Genomic DNA, 19052 nt, shown 5'->3' with positions numbered 1-19052 from the left:
CCATCTCCCCCAGTCGTCGCAGAAGGATACCATGGTCGATGTATCGAAGGCCGCTGAGAGGTCAAAAAGCACCAGAATAGAGGAATGTCCTCTATCCCTGGCCCGCCAGAGATCATCGGTCAGCGCAACCAAAGCAGTTTCAGTGGAGTAACCAGGCCTGAAACCCGACTGGAAGTGATCAACATGTCTTAGTTTAAATCCTCTAGGCCAGGGGTGTCAAACTCAAGGCCTATGGGCCAGATGCAGCCCACGGGATACTTTAATCTGACCCTCACAGGGGCCTCACACAGCCCATTTTTGGCTGGCAGAGTGCTTCTGCCAGGCGTTTTACTCTGGCGTTTTATGATCACTCAAGCAGAGTTAAGCAAGGGTTAAAAGCCAAAAAATTCCTGGCATAGATGAGGCACGTCGTTCTCTTGCCTCCTCCTGTAGAGGGTGCTTTTTTAGAGGCTTTTTTAAACAGTTAAGCACTAAGCAGAGTCATCCATGACTCTGGCAGAAACTAGCTCATCCTGACCTCAGCTCTTGCCTTTTTCCTTTTACATTTTTTTTCTTTTCATGAGCAGAGCTGAAATCCTCTCTGAAACAGCTGGAAAAGGTACATGTGGGTTGGAGGGAGGGGGAGGAATTCAAACTTCATCCTCCTGGTGCAACTTTGTGTGTGTATGTGTGTGTGTGTGTGTGTGTTTGAGAGATGGGGGAGGGAGCATATTGAGACAGTTCTTTAGTTTATGCACTATGTAACACTCTAATACTATGCCTTTGGGTCTTCTGAAATTTTAATTATCCAATCATAAGTAAAAACAATGTTTTCAGTAGAATGAATTTCCACTTCTATTTACACCTGCCAGCCAAAATGCTGCTAGTGGTATTGCTAACATGGGCTGAAGAGGAAAACCTAAATTTTCTGAATCCTGGTGCAACTGTGTTTGTGTGTGTGTGTGTGTTTGAGAGAGGGAGGAAGGAGGGGAAGGGAGAAGAAAAAGAAAGAAGAAAACTTATTTAGCAAAGGAGAAAAACAAATGCTGTCGCTTTAAATAGGAACTGAGCATGCCTGGCTGTGGAATTCTGGGAGTTGAAGTCCACAAGTCTAAAAAAATTGCTGCCTCACCAGCTATAAACCTCACCGCACGTCACTGCTCTTTTTATATGTGGCAAAAGAGTGACATAACACATCCCTCACCACTTTCCAAACTTTTTTCATCTAAGCTATCCACTCCTGTGAGGTCATGTCATCTGTACACACCTGAGGACACTCCAGAATTGGAATGAACTCCTGCCCTGTAGCCACATGAAATGGGGTAAACCCTGTACTTTTGTGCACTGCATTGTTATATGCAACCTCTGCAAAGGGAAGGAGTTCAGCCCAATCGGTCTGTTGGTACTGGACATAACATCTTAAGTAGTGCTCCACCATCATGTTTGCTCTCTCCGCAGCACCATTGGTTGCGGGGTGAAAGGCTGTACTAAGTCCCTGTGAAAACCCCACCATTGCTATGAATCTGCACCAGAACTGGGTAGTGAATTGCACTCCCCTGTCTGAAATTATCCTTTTGGGGATGCCATGGAGTCTATACACATGGGTAATGAACAGTTTGGCCAGCTTCCTTGCAGATGAAAAGCCAGTACATGCTACAAAATGAGCCTGCTTGGAGAACAGGTCTATTATTGTCCAAATGACCTTGTTCCATTGGCTATCTGGTAAATCTACAATGAAGTCCATGGCTATCTGTTCCCATGGCCAAATTGGATCTGCCACCTGCTGTAAAAATCCAGGCCCGGTAGGGCCTTTATGGTAGTGCAAGCAACACAACTCCTTACATATTCATCTATGTCCCTCCACATGTGGGGCCACTAGAACTCGTGATTTACTAAATGTAGAGTCTTGAGGAACCCAAAATGTCCAGCTGAGCAAACATCATGGCAGTGACACAGCATGGCCACCCATACCACACTTGGTACATATAACTTCGACCCCTTCCAGGCAAAGCCTTCTCATTGTGTTAATAAAGTTTGATTTTCTTGAAATCACTGGTCCATTGGCAATGTTGCTTTGATTGTTTGGAGAGGTCCTCCTCCTGGGCATAGAAGTTTGGTGCCGGTGCAGCATGTTGAGTGGCTAGCACCCTAGGCTGTGGGGTTGTGATGATAGCCTGCACTAAATCCTCCCTTTTTAAGCACTTAAGACGTACAAGAGTTACATGTTCCTCCATGGTCTTGGTATATATATGGGGATATCATCTAAATAGACGAGTACCCCTTGATATAGATGCTCATGCAGCATTTTGTTAATTAGCTACATGAACACCGCTGGGGTTCCTTGCAGTCCAAAGGGCATAACCTGGAACTGGAAATTGCCTAGAGGACAATTAAAGGCTGTCTTCCATTTGTCACCAGCCCAAATACGTACCCTTAGTATGCCTCCCTGAGATCTAATTTTGTGAATATGCATCCCTCTGCTAACATAGCCAACATGTCCTTCATTAAAGGGAGAGGGTACAAATGTTCCACACAGACAGCATTAAGGCCCCGAAAGTCAACACAGAGGCATAAGCCTTTTTTCTCCCAGAAAGAATGGGGGCAGCCACCCTTGATTTAGCTGGCTGAATAAAGCTCCTTTTTAAAAAAATTTCTATGTATGCCCTCATTTCTGCTAGCTCTTGCAGGGTCATAGAATACATTCGGGGCTTTGGCAGTTTAGCCCCAGGGAGTAGTTCCACTGCACAATCTGTGGGGCAGTGAGGGGTCAAAGTATCACATTCATTTTTGCTTGCAAACATCTTTTAAAGTCTGCATATGCCAGAGGGAATCCCTCCTCCCCAGCTGTATATATCAATGGCTATAACTCGGAATCCCACCGGACCCTGGGCCATGGTTTGCACCTCATGAGGAGAGGGGGTCAGGACCAAGGCCTATTCTGAGATGCCTACTACCACCACCCCACCATATCCAACCATGCCAGGCCTAGTACAATCTCCTCTGTAATGTGTGGAACCACTACAAAATGCAAGAATTCCTGATGGGGCCCTATCTGCAATACCACCTGTGTGGCTGGTTGGCCTCCCAATAACAACCCGTCCATCTGGTTAAAATGCATCGGCCTAGCCAACTTCCTGAGACCCACCCCCAGACTATCAGCAACTGTGAATTAATCAGGGCTGTAAATTGTTGTTGCCTGGCCGCTTCCACTACTAAGTGTATCACAAAAGGTTTGATAGGCTTAGTTATCATCGGGTGGAACCCTCCTCCCAGTCGCTGCCACTGGTATTGAGCACATCACCCGATGGGCTGGAGTCAACTGGTATAGGAACTGGTGGGCTAGCCCCATGTGTCTTCTGGCCACACCTCACGGTCTTCCTGGCTGTCTTTTTTTCCCCTTGGTGTGCTCACAGAGGCTGTAGGACTGGTCTCATGGCAGACGGCTGTGGTTGCGGGGTTTTCAGGGCAGAGTTTCCTCCGATACAATGCATCTGTTGCAGTCTTTGTCCTTGCCCACACCTCTCCTGTCCTAGCTTATCCTCGTGGAATGCTATAGCTAATTCCATGGCAGCCTGGAATCATGCAGTCAGTCAAGATGGCAACCGTCTGTAGACACAGGCCCGGCATAGTGTTCAAAACACTACCCGGTGATTAATCATGGATTGTTGTCAGTCAGTTATCACTAGCTTTGTAGATTTACTCAGCTGTTTGTGTAGAAGTGAAGCCTGCTGAGTCTTAGCAGCTGGCCCTGGTTTCTCCCCTGCATGGCAGCTCCAGGTCTCTGGGCTGGTTGGAATTGACACAAAATATTTGGCTTTTTTATTCTTCGATATTAAATAATTACAGAAATAAAAAACAAAGTAATACATTTACAAATATAAATGTTAAATCTATCTTAGAAATTCTTTGTTTATAAATAGTTTTAATGTATAACTGATCCATTTTACTATTTTAATATATATCCATTTTTCTGTTGCATTACGATTGCATCTGCCTTTTGAAAAATATGTGAACATTTCCCAGTTTACCCCAAAACAATGAAAGAGTGGATCCACTATTTTTTTAATTGCCAGAACTGATTCACATTTGAGATGCTACTGCTATAATGCCATATGTTTCTACTTCAATTGAGGAAAACAGTGCTGTAATGAAATTTTCTTAAATTAAAGTCTAAATTTTTTAAGACTAAATAATGGGGGGGGGATAGAATCACCAATCATTAGAAATACTAAAATAGAAAGTGAACTATAAGAAAATGTTTCTGTAGAATTAAATTTCATCTTCTGACTCCAGTTCTCGCTCAGATGTTTTCAGTAATCCAATTTCCATGGATGGAACTTGCATTATTTTGGTACGAACCACCCTGGAGAAAAAAAATTACAAGAACAAATCATGCTAAATCATAACACATTCTAAACTAATCAATGAAGTAGAGGATAGTTATTTTTATATGAGATGGCACATTGAATGCAAAAAAACAACTCTAATATTCCATCTATTTTCCAATATTTAATCTTCTTTCCCAGGGTTCCTCTTATTATATTACTGTGTGGCCAAGAAATTAATCTCTATACATTTTATATAGATGGAAAAAATTATAATTCCAGCACAAGTATGAACAGTTTTTATATTATTTTATGTATACAACTACATACACAATTCGTTTGCAATTTGTATGCAGGCATCAAGAAACAATTATATATTTCAAAAGTTATAGGCTGAAAGCCTTTTGATCCGTAGACTACTATAATTTTCTATCCCATTGGAGGATCCATTATTGAATGTATGGAGATTTTGAATAAAAAGATAAATTCTTAACATTTAAGTGGAGCTCTTTAAAATACCAATAATATTCACTTACCAGCTGACTAGAGTATAATTGACTGCCATGATAAAAGTGAAATTGCATAATTGCCAGCAATAGCACATGGTAAGAAACATGATGTTATCATGATCCATTTGGTTCCATTCTGTACTTCACTTGGAGGGTAAAGGACAAATCCAATCTGTGAAAAAAAAGAAAAATGTATTAGAAATACTGTTTTTTAATGGGATTACCTCTCTCCAATTATATTTGCTTCTCAATAAGATCTGGTAGGGTTCCATGCTTCAGGACCCATCTCTTAAACTAGTGCTTCCCAAACTTTTTCTGTTATTATCCAAAACTGCCTATCAGAAACTCCTTATTTAAATGTTCTAGTTGTGATTGGGTAATGGGTCTGTGTGTCATTACTAGAGGTGGTATTCAGCCAGTTCTGACAGGTTCTGGAGAACAGGTAGCAGAAATTTTGAGTAGTTCAGAGAACCGGCAAGTAGGCTGGTCCCGCCCCACTCCTAGCCTCCCAGCAGATCTTTTTTTGTTGCCCTGAACAGGAGAACAGAGGTGGAAAGCAGGTTAGCGGGGTGGGGATGAAATGGGGATTTTACAGTAATCTTCCCCCAGGAGTAGAGGAGAGAATGGGGATTTTGCAGTATCCTTCCCAGGGGTGGGTTCTGGCTTCTTTTACTCCTGGTTCTTTCAGGGATGCACATAGAGTGCACACACACTTAATGTGTGCTACGTGCGCATGTGCAGAAGGAAAAAACAAGTTGGCAGCGTCTACGCTGCCGCCGCTAGAACTAGTTTGGAGGCATAGGCAGCCGAGTTACTATCTACTCAGCCGAACTGGTAGGAACCCACCTCTGATCCTTACTTTGCCATGCCCACAGAAACGGTAGTAAAAAAACGTTAAATCCCACCACTGATCATTATCCAAAGAAAAACCACTTTTATCCAATTTTGGGTAATATACATAGGTTTGGGAAGCTGTTGGAGAACAACCATCTTAGTCAGGAAAGGTCAAGCTTGGAATTAGTCTGAAATCATTAAGTAAACACAAAAGGGCAAGGCCTGATTTCTTGAATGTTTATCTAGTTTTGCCCAGGGGCAAGCTGCCAGTCTGGTACGTTTCCTGTTAAATTAGCATAGAGCAATAAAATATCTAGTTTCCACTCTACATATGTGGTCTGGTCATTCATACCTAACATGCTTTTTCTCAAGCTGGTTTACTCTGTGTACTAGCATCCCCCACTGCACAGATCCACATGGCCCCAAGATAGAAATTAACTTAAAATTCCACAAGAAATGTTAGTGATAGCTGTTATATCTTTCTATTCTAATACTTAACACTTAACAACTACAGTATGTTGCTTAGCAACTGAAATTGGGATCCCACCTGTGGTGGTTAGTTGAGGAATACCTGTACTTTGCCACAGAGCTCTGCTAACTAAAGATCTCATCTCACCTTCCATTCATTTCATCTCCCAACCATTACCCAAAAAAACACTTCTCTCTGATCGTTAACAAGTTTCTCATTCCTGCCTAATTTGTTATCTTGGTCTATCTCAGAGTTTCATGGAGCAGGATAGGGGAAAATACTAGCATCTAAGTCTCTTTTCCTCTGAAGAAACAAGCAGACAGAGTTAAAATGACTGATGCAGGCATTGATAGAAAAACAAATAGTAGTCATCACTCTACTGTAACTTTTTACAATAATTCAGTGTAATCTCCAGTATCACTACACTGCAGACACCTTAGCAGATGAAGGAAAGCAGAGAAGAGTTGAAGTAATGGATAAGCTAGTATCTAATAAGTCTTCAGGATCTCATTTGGATCTGAGGATCTCATTTGCTGATCCTGGTTCTAATCTCAAAAGTTGTTCTTAATGCATCAGGAAGGAAAGAAAAGTTATTCACTCACCTGCCAGAACCAACTTCCTTGCAATATACAAAGACTTGTTCGGAACATCTCAAGAACAATGCTATTGTGGGAAAAGACTTCCAAGAATATGCAGATAGCACCTCCAAAGATAGTTATCAAAAGTAATTGATGAACATGCAAATCTAACATGGAACGTCCATGGATGTGAAAATAAAATAGAAAACCTGGTGAAAGGGAATGAGAAGTCAACTACTTTTGGATTTAATTCCACAAAGTCTTAGCAGGTCATAGAAAATAATTGAAATCAAAGCTTTTATTTACACCATGGGAAGAGCTATAATGTACAAGTGCCATGGTCATGATCTTATTTTGAATCTTAAAACATATATAGGATGTGTGCATTCAACTTTGCAGAAAGATGGTATATTTAACTTTGTATAGAGTTAACTTTGTATAAAGTTAAATCAACAAACAACTAAATAACAAAATCTATTTACTTGATCCATATGTTTTAAGCACATGCTAGATAAATGTAATGTAATTAAACGTAATTCAGGGCTGCTACTGCATAAGATTTTCAGTTGTTTACATGCTTAACATGTTGAAAAACATCCTTTGAGGTACCTACAATGATTTTCACTTACTATCTTTAAATGTAATTAATCATCCGATATTCATGCTCAAACAGATGAATTCTTAATCTCTTTAAATAAAAACAAATCTTCCACTCTGCATGTATCACTAATAAAGAAACAGGCCATATTAATTCATTATTCATAATCTATAAACATTTATTCTTGTTCCCTATTTCTGTTTTATCTCATATTGATTACATGACATTGTTACCATAATAGATAAACTTTGCCTATTCTTTTTCATTTCGATTCAGAAAACTTTTCTACATAAACAATGCAGTGAAATAGCGTAAACTCACCTTCCACAAAAACAGCAAGTGAGAGCATCATTCGATCTAAGGCCTCTGGTAATACATTTGTGCTGTTGGCCACAATGTCCACTATCCCTGAGATGCCATAGAAGAGGTACATGGTTGCATGCTGCCAATTCATTAAATAATTCCACTGTTTTTTTTCATTATTATATAGCTTCAAATGAGGTCCATCAGGAACAAACTGCTCTGCTATCATACCTGGGTATAAAATAACAAAGGAATATGCTGGGAACCTTTTGTTTTGTTTTGGCCATAATGCAAAAATATACACTATATTGCCAAAAGTATTCGCCCACCCATCCAAATAATCAGAACCAGGTGTTCCAATAACTTCCATGGCCACAGGTGTATAAAATCAAGTACCTAGGCATGCAGACTGTTTTTACACACATTTGTGAAAGAATGGGTCGCTCTCAGGAGCTCAGTGAATTCCAGCGTGGAACTGTGATAGGATGCCACCTGTGCAACAAATCCAGTCGTGAAATTCTCTCGCTCCTAAATATTCCACAGTCAACTGTCAGCTGTATTATAAAAATGTGGAAGTGTTTGGGAACAACAGCAACTCAGCCACAAAGTGGTAGGCCACGTAAACCCATCCCACATCAGTGTGTGTCCTCACAAATGCGCTTCTGGAAGAATGGTCAAAAATTCCCATAAACACACTCCGGAACCTTGTGGACAGCCTTCTGAGAAGAGTTGAAGCTGTTATAACTGCAAAGGGTGGACCGACGTCATATTGAACCCTATCAGGGATGTGCAATCAGGGGAGGCAGGGGAGGCGGGGCCTCACCAGTGTCATGAGGAAAAGAAAAGAATAATTAAAAGAAAAAAAGGCTAAGGTAGTTGCTGCCAGACTCCAGAGTCACAGTGGATGACTCTGAGTCTGCTTAGTGCTAACTGCAGGGGGAGGCGAGAGAACTACCGGCCTCCTTTGCATAAGGAATTTTTAGCCTTTTAACCCTTGCTCAGAGTTAAGCAAGGGTTAAAAGGCGAAAAATTCCTTATGCAAAGGAGGCATGTGGTTCTCTACCTCCTGATCTGGGAGCAGCAAATCGTGCCTAAGTTGCCTTTTTATTTAATTTTTTATATTTTCATCATGGCGGGCGGACAATAGGAGAGTTGAAATCCACAGCTGGAAAAGGTATGATCGGAGGGAGGGAGGAGGGGAATTCAAAATTATTGTAATTTAATTTGTAATTTTTTATTGTGAGGAATTTGTGTGTGTGTGTGATGTGCATGTGTTTCTTTCTTCACAGCAGTGGGGTCAGAGGAGGCAGGGGGCGAGGCGGCAGAGCGTGGTAGCGGCAGGGACATTCTCGCCGCTGTGTCCAACAGGCCAGGTGTCTCGCATTTATGTCCGCCATAAATGCAAGATGCCTGGCCTGTCGGACACAGCAGTGGGGTCGGAGGAGGCGGGGGGCGAGGCGGCAGAGCGCTGCAGCAGCAGGGATGTTCTCGCCGCTGTGTCCGACAGGCGTCTCATTTTTTTTTTCATTTTTTTCATTTTATTAAGCATTTATAGGCCGCCCTTTTCCCTGAGGGGACTCAGGGTGGCTTACAATAATAGGGGGGGGGGGAGTGCAGGACAAAACACAAAAGAAAATGTGAGTAAAAAATATTAGCAGTAAAAACCCAACATTCATTCAACATTCAGGAGGGGCGAGAGTAAGTCTTATCCCCAGGCCTGACGGGATAGCCAGATCTTGAGGGCTGTGCGGAAGGCCTGGACGGTGGTGAGGGTGCGGATCTCCACGGGGAGATTGTTCCATAGCGTCGGAGCTGCAACTGAGAAGGCTCTCCTCCGCGTAGTCGCCAGTCGGCACTGACTGCGGATGGAATTCGGAGGAGGCCTACTCTATGCGATCTGATGGGACGGAGGGAGGTAATCGGCAGAAGGCGGTCTCTCAATAGCCAGATCCACTACCATGGAGCGCTTTATGAATGGTAAGTAGGACCTTGAAGTGCACCCGGAGATCAACAGGTAGCCAGCGCAGCTCACGGAGGATCGGTGTTATGTGGGCGAACCGTGGTGCGCCCACAATCACTCGCGCGGCTGCATTTTGGACTAGCTGAAGTCGCCGGATGCTCTTCAAGGGCAGCCCCATGTAGAGCACATTGCAGTATTCCAGCCTAGAGATCACAAGGGCTGTTGTGAGGGCCTCCCGGTTCAGGTAGGGCCGCAACTGGCGCACCAGGCGAACCTGGGCAAATGCCCCCCTGGTCACAGCTGAAAAGTGATGGTTAAAACTCAGCTGTGGGTCCAGGAGGACTCCCAAGTTGCGGACCCTGTCTGAGGGGTATAAATTTTGACCCCCCAGCCTGAGTGATGGAACGTCGGCCAAATTGTTGGGAGGAAAACACAACAGCCACTCGGTCTTGTCCGGGTTGAGTACCAGTTTGTTAGCTCTCATCCAGTCTTTAACAGCCTCAAGACCCCGGTTCATCACATCCACCGCTTCATTGAATTGGCACGGGGCGGACAGATACAACTGTGTATCATCCGCGTATTGATGGTATTTTATCCTGTGCCTCACATTTATGTCCATCATAAACACAAGACACCTGGCCTGTCGGACACAGCGGTGGGGACGTTGCTTCTTGCCGCGGCCGCGCTCTTGCCTCACCAACCATAATCCTCACCGCACGTCACTGTTGGATGGTCACCTGAATCTTATGTCAACTGCAATGGTTCTATGTTCCAACAGACAGAAACAGCTGGATAAGCCCAAGAGAAATGATCAAGGCTTGCCACTGGTTTCACCAAACATTATATATCCTTGAATAATGATTAGTATGCTCCTTGTGTCTGGGAAAGTCATCCCCTTCCACTGAAAATGCAGCTTCAGGAGGGATGCACATGGAACGATGTGGGAGGAATGGGACCACCACCTAGCCAACCAGATCAGTCAACTCAACCCAACCGTGGCAATCAATGGGATGACAGATGCCACATCCAGATCACCCTCACATCTACACCAGCAGTTGCTTTACCATGCCTAATTGTAGGGCCCCTGGCTACCAAGAGATGGGATAAGAATGGAGCCATGCTTTATAACCAAGACAATCTCACAGTTCATTTTATATAATGATTTGCTATAAATCTAAGAGTCCCAAGCCGATTTTGGGATTACAAATATTTCTGATAAATTTTAAAATCATCCTAGCTGAAAACTTCGTTTCATATTTCTTTCTTCTGGGGCCTTCTATTATCCCTAGGACCTAATGAATCTATTAGATCAAAAGGATGATTTTCTTGATTCTCACAATATTTATCAAAAATGTATGTTAATGTTTTTGTCATATTTCCCCAAGGTTTTGATCTTCCTCATTGCCTTCACATTTATTTTCATCACAAAGCTCACTGCAGGTGTAGGGAACTGACACAGCAATGAGGGAACCACTGAAGTTCTTTTATGTTGACATATCAAAGCCCTATAATACAGGGCCTTGCAGTCAGAAATGGGTAAGGATTGTTTATTTGTTTCTTGAATAAACCACAACCAACTGAATTCATACGTCATGCCAAGCAATACTCATTTGAGAGTGGAGATTCATTCTCCAAGTTCATGGCTAGGTTTCGTTGTTTGTGAAAATTTTGTTACCAAGCTAGGTAACATCTTCAGAAGAATTTAGAGAAAGTTAGTGTTGGTGCTCTCATAACAACTTTGTGTGCTCTTATACAAAGTCCTTATAAGCAAAAGAACACCAAGAGTGACATTCCCTAAATTTCAATGAAGATGTTATCTAGCCTGGTAATAAAACATTTGAAAACCAACCCACAAGCTCAGAGAATGAACCTCCATTCTCATCCTACACCTGAGTTGCGGATATTGGCCACTATTGCAATACTCATTTGTGAACATCTGGTTTAGTGAAGCTTCCCCAACCATTTTGGAAACCATTTTACAAAAGTGACAACTTCAGTTCCCTAAATTCCTTGCTTTGTGGTTTATTAAATAAGTTAGAATGCATAAATGTAGCCAAAAAGAATGTTTATTCTGATAAGGACAACCAAGAATGTTTATTCTGATAAGGACAACTACTGTGTCCTCTACTGTGGTTCTAAGAAGATATGGTTATTTTCTCCATGGAAAGATCGAACTCTTACTTAGCGTTATACATTGTGTATATTAGAATTTTTATTAATTTAAAAGATAAAAAATTTAACATTACAAAAAAAGGGAAAAGGAAGGAGGGACAATGGAAAAAGTTCAAAAGCAGCACACAAAAATGAAAACAATATAAAAAAACCCCGCTGACTTCTCTGTTTGATACAGATACAATTATATAATAAAATAATCTCTTGTTCCAGTTTGACAATAAAGCTAAAATATAAGATATATATATATATATATACATATACATATATATATATATATATATATATATATATATATATATATATATATATATACATACATACATACATACATACATACATACATATATATATATATATATATATATATATATATAAAATAATAACACCAATGTCTAATCGTATCCTACTCTAATGAAACATATAGCTCAAAATGTGTATAATAACAATCCAAAAAAGATGTATATTTTTTTTGTAAGATTAAGGTATAAAATAAACAGGCTAGTTCCATGATGGCTAACCCATGGCATGTGTGCCAGAAGAGCCCTCTCTGCTGGCACATATGCCGTCGCCCCAGGTGAGATGTCTATGGCATTTCTTTCATGAACTGTTTCCCTGCAAACGATGAAACAGAAGCTCACGAAAGAAAAATATCTTACCTCTTGCTGCGCTGGCAGTGTTGAGATGCCCCGCTAGCCAGCTGGTCTCTGCTGTCCATGCCCGCATGTCTGGGCATGCACGCATTTGTGCGCATCTTTCAATTTGGGCATGTGATGTGCGCAGTTTGGGCACCTGATGTCTAAAAGTTTCACCATCACTGGGTTAGTTGTTCAGTTTCGTTACTGAAATTTACCTCCATGCAGAGAAACAACATTCAACACTAGATAGAATCCAGACTACAGTTTGGCATCAATTATAAATTGCTTCAATGTTAATATTTTTTTAAAATCCATTTTTGTTTTAAAGGTACTGTAAATTGTAATCATACTTATTTAGAATTACAATTTTTTTAAAAAATATAAACTTACCAATGAGAGCAAAGACAACCTTGATTACGCCTTCTGTAAGTTCTAAGCGTTGAAATCCTGCCTTAGAACCAAGATAAATATTTTTCCTCCTTTGACAGAGGTACCTAAATGGGTATTTCACAGACCACCACAAGCCAAACAAAAGGAAAAAACTTCCAGGAAGAGCATGACCTTTGAAATTGGCCATCTTTTTCTACTGTGGAAAAAGCAGTTCAAAAAATAAAGCTAAAATAAATAAAATTTCAGAAGAATTTCATATTTATAGACCAAATCTAAAATGTAGCTTATTATAGTTGAATCTAATAATAAGTTATATTTTGTTGCAGAAATGAAACATGATTCCTAATATTCTGAACTGTACTTGTTTGGAAAAGCATCTGTGCCAGACTTCAAAACCTGCTTCTATAAGCGATATTGTCATAAGAAAATTCCAATAAGAAACAAAGGCAACAACAAAAGCAATAATTCTTACTTTAAGCTCAGAGGTTTATTGTTTCTAATAATTTGGAACATTAGAAATGAATAAATATAAAATATATAATAGCAGTAATACACTGCATTAACATATTAATGCAAAGTGCCTATGAGAAATAACAAATCCTACAAGGACTGCTATAAATCAAAGAACCCCAAGACGATTTTGGGATTACAAATATTTCTGATAAATTTTAAAATCATCCTAACTGAAAACTTCATTTCATATCTCATCTTCTGGGGCCTTCTATTATCCCTAGGACTTATTGAATCTAATAGATCAATAGGATATTTTTCTTGATTCTCACAATATTTATCAAAAATGTATTTTAATGTTTTTGTCATATTTCCCCAAGGTTTTGATCTTCCTCATTGCCTTCACATTTATTTTCATCACAAAGCTCACTGCAGGTGTAGGGAACTGACACAGCAATGAGGGAACCACTGAAGTTCTTTTATGTTGACATATCAAAGCCCTATAATACAGGGCCTTGCAGTCAGAAATGGGTAAGGATTATAATTCTATTCATGTCATTGCATAGTTAGAATTTATACCATATATCCATCACTCCTCTTAGTAGTCAGTTTGCTTTGTTTCCCCATAAGATTTCAATACTCAGCTGCTGTAAAAAAATCGCACAGGCTGATTATAAATTGCGGCACAATTCAGTAGGACAAATGATCCATTGGAATTTGTGCAAAAATTATAATATTAAAACAGCAACAAACTGGTGGGAACATAAGCCTGAAAAAGTCACTGAAAATCAGATGGTCAAGATCTTGTGGGATTTTCGCATACAAACGGACAAAATACTGGTGCATAATACACCAGACATCACACTGGTTGAGAAAAATAAGGTCACAATCATAGACATCGCAATACCAGGTGATAGCAGGGTCGCCGAGAAGGAACATGAAAAAAATTGCGAAATACCAGGACTTAAAAATCGAAATTCAACGATTATGGCACAAACCAGCAGTGGTAATTCCAGTGGTAATTGGCACACTGGGTGCTATTCCAAAAGCACTGGAATTACATTTGAAACAGTTAAAAATGGACAAAATCATCATCAGTCAAATGCAAAAAGCCGCACTGCTTGGATCTGCACGCATATTACGAAAATACTTTACGACGTCCTAGGCCCCTGGGTGGGGCCCGACTAGTAACCAATACCAAATCCGGCGAAACAACTGGCCGCTGTGATACAATTGAATAATAATAATAATAATAATAATAATAATAATAATAATAACAACAACAACAACAACAACAACCCCTCTGAGGAGTTTTACCATGTCGTGGTGTAGGGGCTTGCGTGCTCTAATGATCTTAAGGGATATGCTGAACAGGTACAACCATATCAGACAGGTCTTGGGTGAAGGGCCAGAATAAATTTGCTCCACAACCCATTAAAATATGGTTAATACAAAAAAATGAAATTTATGCCGGCTGAACCGTCGTCCGGATTAACAAGGGTTCCATTGGATGCTATGGCTCCTGGGCATTCTGTGCAAAATGAGCTACAGGGCTCAGCTCCCTCTGCTAGGCAACCAGGGCATGGAGCTGACAAGCTACTAGAAGAAAAAGGGAAAAAGGGAAAAATCTGGACAAGGGAAGAAAATATCTCTATTATGAAAGCTGACCATCAGTCTGAGCCAGCAAAACATGGATTTAAAAACAAATGTATCAGATTTGAAAGGTGAACCACATGGTTGTGATATCACTGAACAAAGGCTAATGGACCAACGACGTGTAATTCTAAGCCACAAATTTTTCACTACAGCAGAATTAATAGGTATCGAAGAGAAAGCAACTAATGGTCTGAGTATACCAACAAAGAAGAGTAATATCAAGAATGATTTGCAGACTCAAAAGCAAACTGAGGAAGAATGGGAGGAAGAGGATGCTGAAATGGATGAAGATAAAGAACAAGGAAGATATGAAAACTGAGTAACTCAATTCAAGGAAAACTTACAGTTCAGAGCAAATCAGCACCAGTTTTATAAGAACTTAGAAAGTGGAGATGGAGTAACAACAAATGAAAAGCCTGATAAAGAGAAAGCTCTGAAATTCTGGAAGAACTTGTGGGAAAACAACAAGAAGCACAACAGAAATTCAAAATGGATCAAGCCGGTTGAGGATTCTATTAAAGTGCATAAAATGGAAGATGTGAAAATAACAAAAGAAATGGTGCAAAGACAGTCAAGAAAACTGAAGAACTGGACTGCACCTGGACCAGATGAGCTACATGGTTTCTTGCTAAAGGCACTTACAAGTATGCACAAAAGATTGGCAGCCTAAATGAACCAGATATTAAAAACACCTGAAAAAGATGAATGGATGACAACTGGAAGGACATTTTTGATCCAAAAAGACAAACAAAGAGGAAAGGACCCTGGAAACTATAGGCCAATCACCCACTTGCCAACAACATACAAGCTCCTTACTGGCATCATTGCAAATCAAATCTACGGATACATGGAAAGAAATAACTTACTTCCTGTAGAACAGAAAGGATGCTGCAAAAATTCAAGGGAAACAAAGGACCAATTGCTGATTGACAAGCTAATCCTAAAGAATTCAAAGAAAAGACAACCAACCTGTTCATGGCTTGGATAGACTATAAGAAAGCATTTGATTCTGTTTCCCACAGCTGGATCAAGACATCCCTGAAAATCTCTGGTATCAGCAGCAACATACAAAAATTCATGGAAACTTCAATGAACCTCTGGAAAATGAAGCTTATGGCTAATAGAGAAGAACTGGGTGAAGTTGAAAAAAGAGGGAGGGACATGCATAAAGAAATGATGCAGTCTTTTTACCCATTGGGATTATAAAATTCATTATGCAATTTGTAATGTTTTAAGCTTGTTTAGTGGTGAGGGAGAAACACACATCCCCCATAGAACTTTTCTCATTTCTTTTCCTTGAAAAATACTTGCTATTGCCTTTCTACTGAATGTTTTAAACATATTACATCCTTGGCTTGGGAATTTGGGCAGAATTGATTAAAATAATTTTAAGTAGTGTTAAGGAGTACCTAAGCCAATTAATATTAGTATTCTCTGTTCCATATACTATTATGCTGCTGTTACATGAATTTTAATCAGAGGATAGTAGAATATGCTATACATTAAATGTGGGTCCTGGATGAAAAATTAAATCAAGGATCTCCAATAAAGAATGCTGTCTATGGTAAAGATCTGTTGGATGTGCTGCACCTGCCCTCTCAAGTTGCTGTCATACAGTGCCTCTGCTCCTACCTCTGAACACTGTGTATGGTGCAACTCTGACTGTATGGCCGCCCCATTTGTCCACACTCTCTTTTGCCCTATCTTGTTTGTCTCCAACATGGGCCTGCTCGTGTTGGCCATGAGGGAGTGTCTTGTGCTATCAACAGAAAAATGGTTTGCTCCTGAAGTCCATGTTCTGGCTAAACATTTTTTCTCTAACTGTATTGTCTGCTTCTACTTAGTTTGTGGTGAACCTGGCTGACATACAAGCCTAACCTGCCCTTGTCACAACCTTGAAGACATGTCATTCAAAGGTTGCTGCTGTGCTTCCAAAAAAAAAAAAGACTACATCCTTGCCACCCCTTGGCAATTGGTGAAGGTATTTCAACAAAAGAATTGCCTGGCTCCATGTTGGAAGGGTTCATTCCAGATCATCTTGACCACCAATACTGCTGTGAAGTGTCAACATCTGTCCTCCTGGGTGCCTGCTTTGCACTGTAAGAAGATACCAAGCCCAGACAAAGAAGCCACAACAGGGAGGCAAGTGCTAGTAACCTCTGCCCCTGCTCTCCATACAACCTTCACCCAAAGACATGCCAGCATCAAATAACAAAAGACCAGCTTCATGGAAGCCCAGTGATGATTGCCAGAAACAGCCTGCATTAGGAGGGATCTTCTGCCTGCAGTTTTGACCAGCACTGCATTACTCCTCTTCAGTACCATGCTGCATTTAGGATTGCATGTCCCGCCACTCAAATGGTTCAGCCCATCTATCCCCTTTTATGTATTTGCCTTGCTGAAATGCCTTTTAGTCAAAGTAATTGTCCTCCTTTATCTCAAATGAAGGATTTTGGTTTATTTCACTTACTTCCATAATTGATATAAGGTAGCTTATGTGCAGAAATTGATTTGTAAGTTTCATTTTGTGTTGTTCTTACGAACAAGAAGTGAGGATTGTGAGAATCAAGAAATATAGCCTATTGATCTATTAGATTCAATAAGTCCTACGGATGATAGTCTAGGTATTTCAATAGAACTGGCTCAAGAACAATTTCCGAAGGAAATTGCCGAACGATGTTCAAAAGTTTTAACCGCACGGGTTCACGTTGAGTACTATTTAGTACTCTAAACGGATAAAATGAGGACTCAGAATTATTGGGGATAGTATGCTGGCTCTGTTGACGTCTTAGTGAGGGCTGTAACGGTATATATGTCTAAGCGCTATTGCTATATTTCTCCGTTATATTGTAATTCAGTAATTAACATTAAGGTTGTAGTTGTGTTGGAAACTATCTAACACACTCAGGGAAACTATCTAATCCGGGAATCAGAACTCCGCTTGAAACTCCCCTTTCGTGCAGAAGCCAGCAAAAACCCAGAGAGAAACATTTCATGCAGACTTACCGAACTTGCGCTGCTTCTTTGCAACTTAAAGCACCCTCCAGAATCTTTGGAATTTTACGTGGAATTCGACGCGCGGGATCCTGGATCGCCCATCGTCAAATGTGCGGACGTGCCGGAGCGCACCTCTTTTCCTCCGTGACGAGGAAGAATCCGGCTGCTCCTCGCCAGAGATGCTCCTTTTAGAGTCCTGCCTTCTCCATCCCGCCTTCTTCGACAGCCACCCAGAGGCTCCCTGCTGGCTCCACCGCTGGGGCACTCACGCCCTCCTGCCGTCCCGCTTTCATCTCTTCTCGCCTCAGGTTGGACTTCGGCGCAAATCCCTCCTCTGGACGGTCTCCCCTCCCTTCCCTTCCCTTCCCCTCCCCACCCCACCCCACCCGGAACAGCTGCCCTCTGCCGGAGGCGAGATAATAGGGCTGTAGTGATGTGGCAGTAAGCGGGAGTGGGACTGCAGGAAGGCGGGGTATTCGGACGTGGAAGTCCTCCAGGGACATAAAAGTGCCCACAGATCTGCTCAAAAGCCTCGGATTTCAGCTGCCTCTCCCGTCGCAGATGGCGAAAATGCACGAACGAAGGATCCCAATGCTGCTCAGAAACTCAGAGAACATCTGTGAGAGTTTCCAACTAGTTGTTTCAGAGCTCTCTCTCTCTCTCTCTCTCTCTCTCTCTCTCTCTCTCTCTCTCTCTCGCACACACACAGACACAGACACACAAAAGCCCTCCTGCCCCCTCCCATTTAGGACTGTTTTTACCTCTTCCCTTAGAAACCACACATTCCTGTTTGCATTAATAGACACTTCAATACAATCACTATTGAGCAGAGAGCTCAGTCAAATTCAGTTTCATAGGCAATTCTTCTACAGTGCTAAGTAACCAAACGCCTTTATTTTGGGCAAGCTGGTTTTATAATAACTTCATAAAAGGGGTGGGGGGGGAGGAAGCAGGCAGATATACAGAATATGCTGCTAAAATTAGATGGAGAAGCAAATGTCCCATTCTTGTTTCTCAGATCAATTATTTGCAGGCACTTCATGGACATATATAATTGCAATGACTCCCTGAAATTCCATTGCTGTACACAGAACAATGTTCCTATTAGTAACTTGGAATGATTTTAAAATCTTCCAACCACTATTGTGCCAAAATCCCAGTAATGACAATTACCTTTATATCATGTCAATGATG

The 19052-nt window shown here is 41.1% G+C and overlaps 1 protein-coding gene across 1 annotated transcript; it reads right to left on the bottom strand.

Annotated features, from left to right (window-relative positions):
• Positions 1-3801: 3801 nt before the first annotated feature.
• TMEM45A (transmembrane protein 45A) lies at positions 3802-18161 on the bottom strand. Its single transcript, XM_032220024.1, is given in 7 exon segments — positions 3802-4342; positions 4841-4958; positions 4961-4985; positions 6719-6903; positions 7614-7826; positions 12756-12951; positions 17868-18161. Coding segments are annotated over 6 exon segments (822 nt in total). The 5' UTR covers positions 12943-12951; positions 17868-18161; the 3' UTR covers positions 3802-4248.
• Between the last annotated feature and the right edge of the window lie 891 nt (positions 18162-19052).

This window comes from Thamnophis elegans, chromosome 6 (genome assembly GCF_009769535.1).
Source record: "Thamnophis elegans isolate rThaEle1 chromosome 6, rThaEle1.pri, whole genome shotgun sequence".
Taxonomy (NCBI): Eukaryota; Metazoa; Chordata; class Lepidosauria; order Squamata; family Colubridae; genus Thamnophis; species Thamnophis elegans.
The sequence above is the reverse complement of the archived record's forward strand: the minus strand, read 5'-3'. Positions and strand labels throughout refer to the sequence as shown.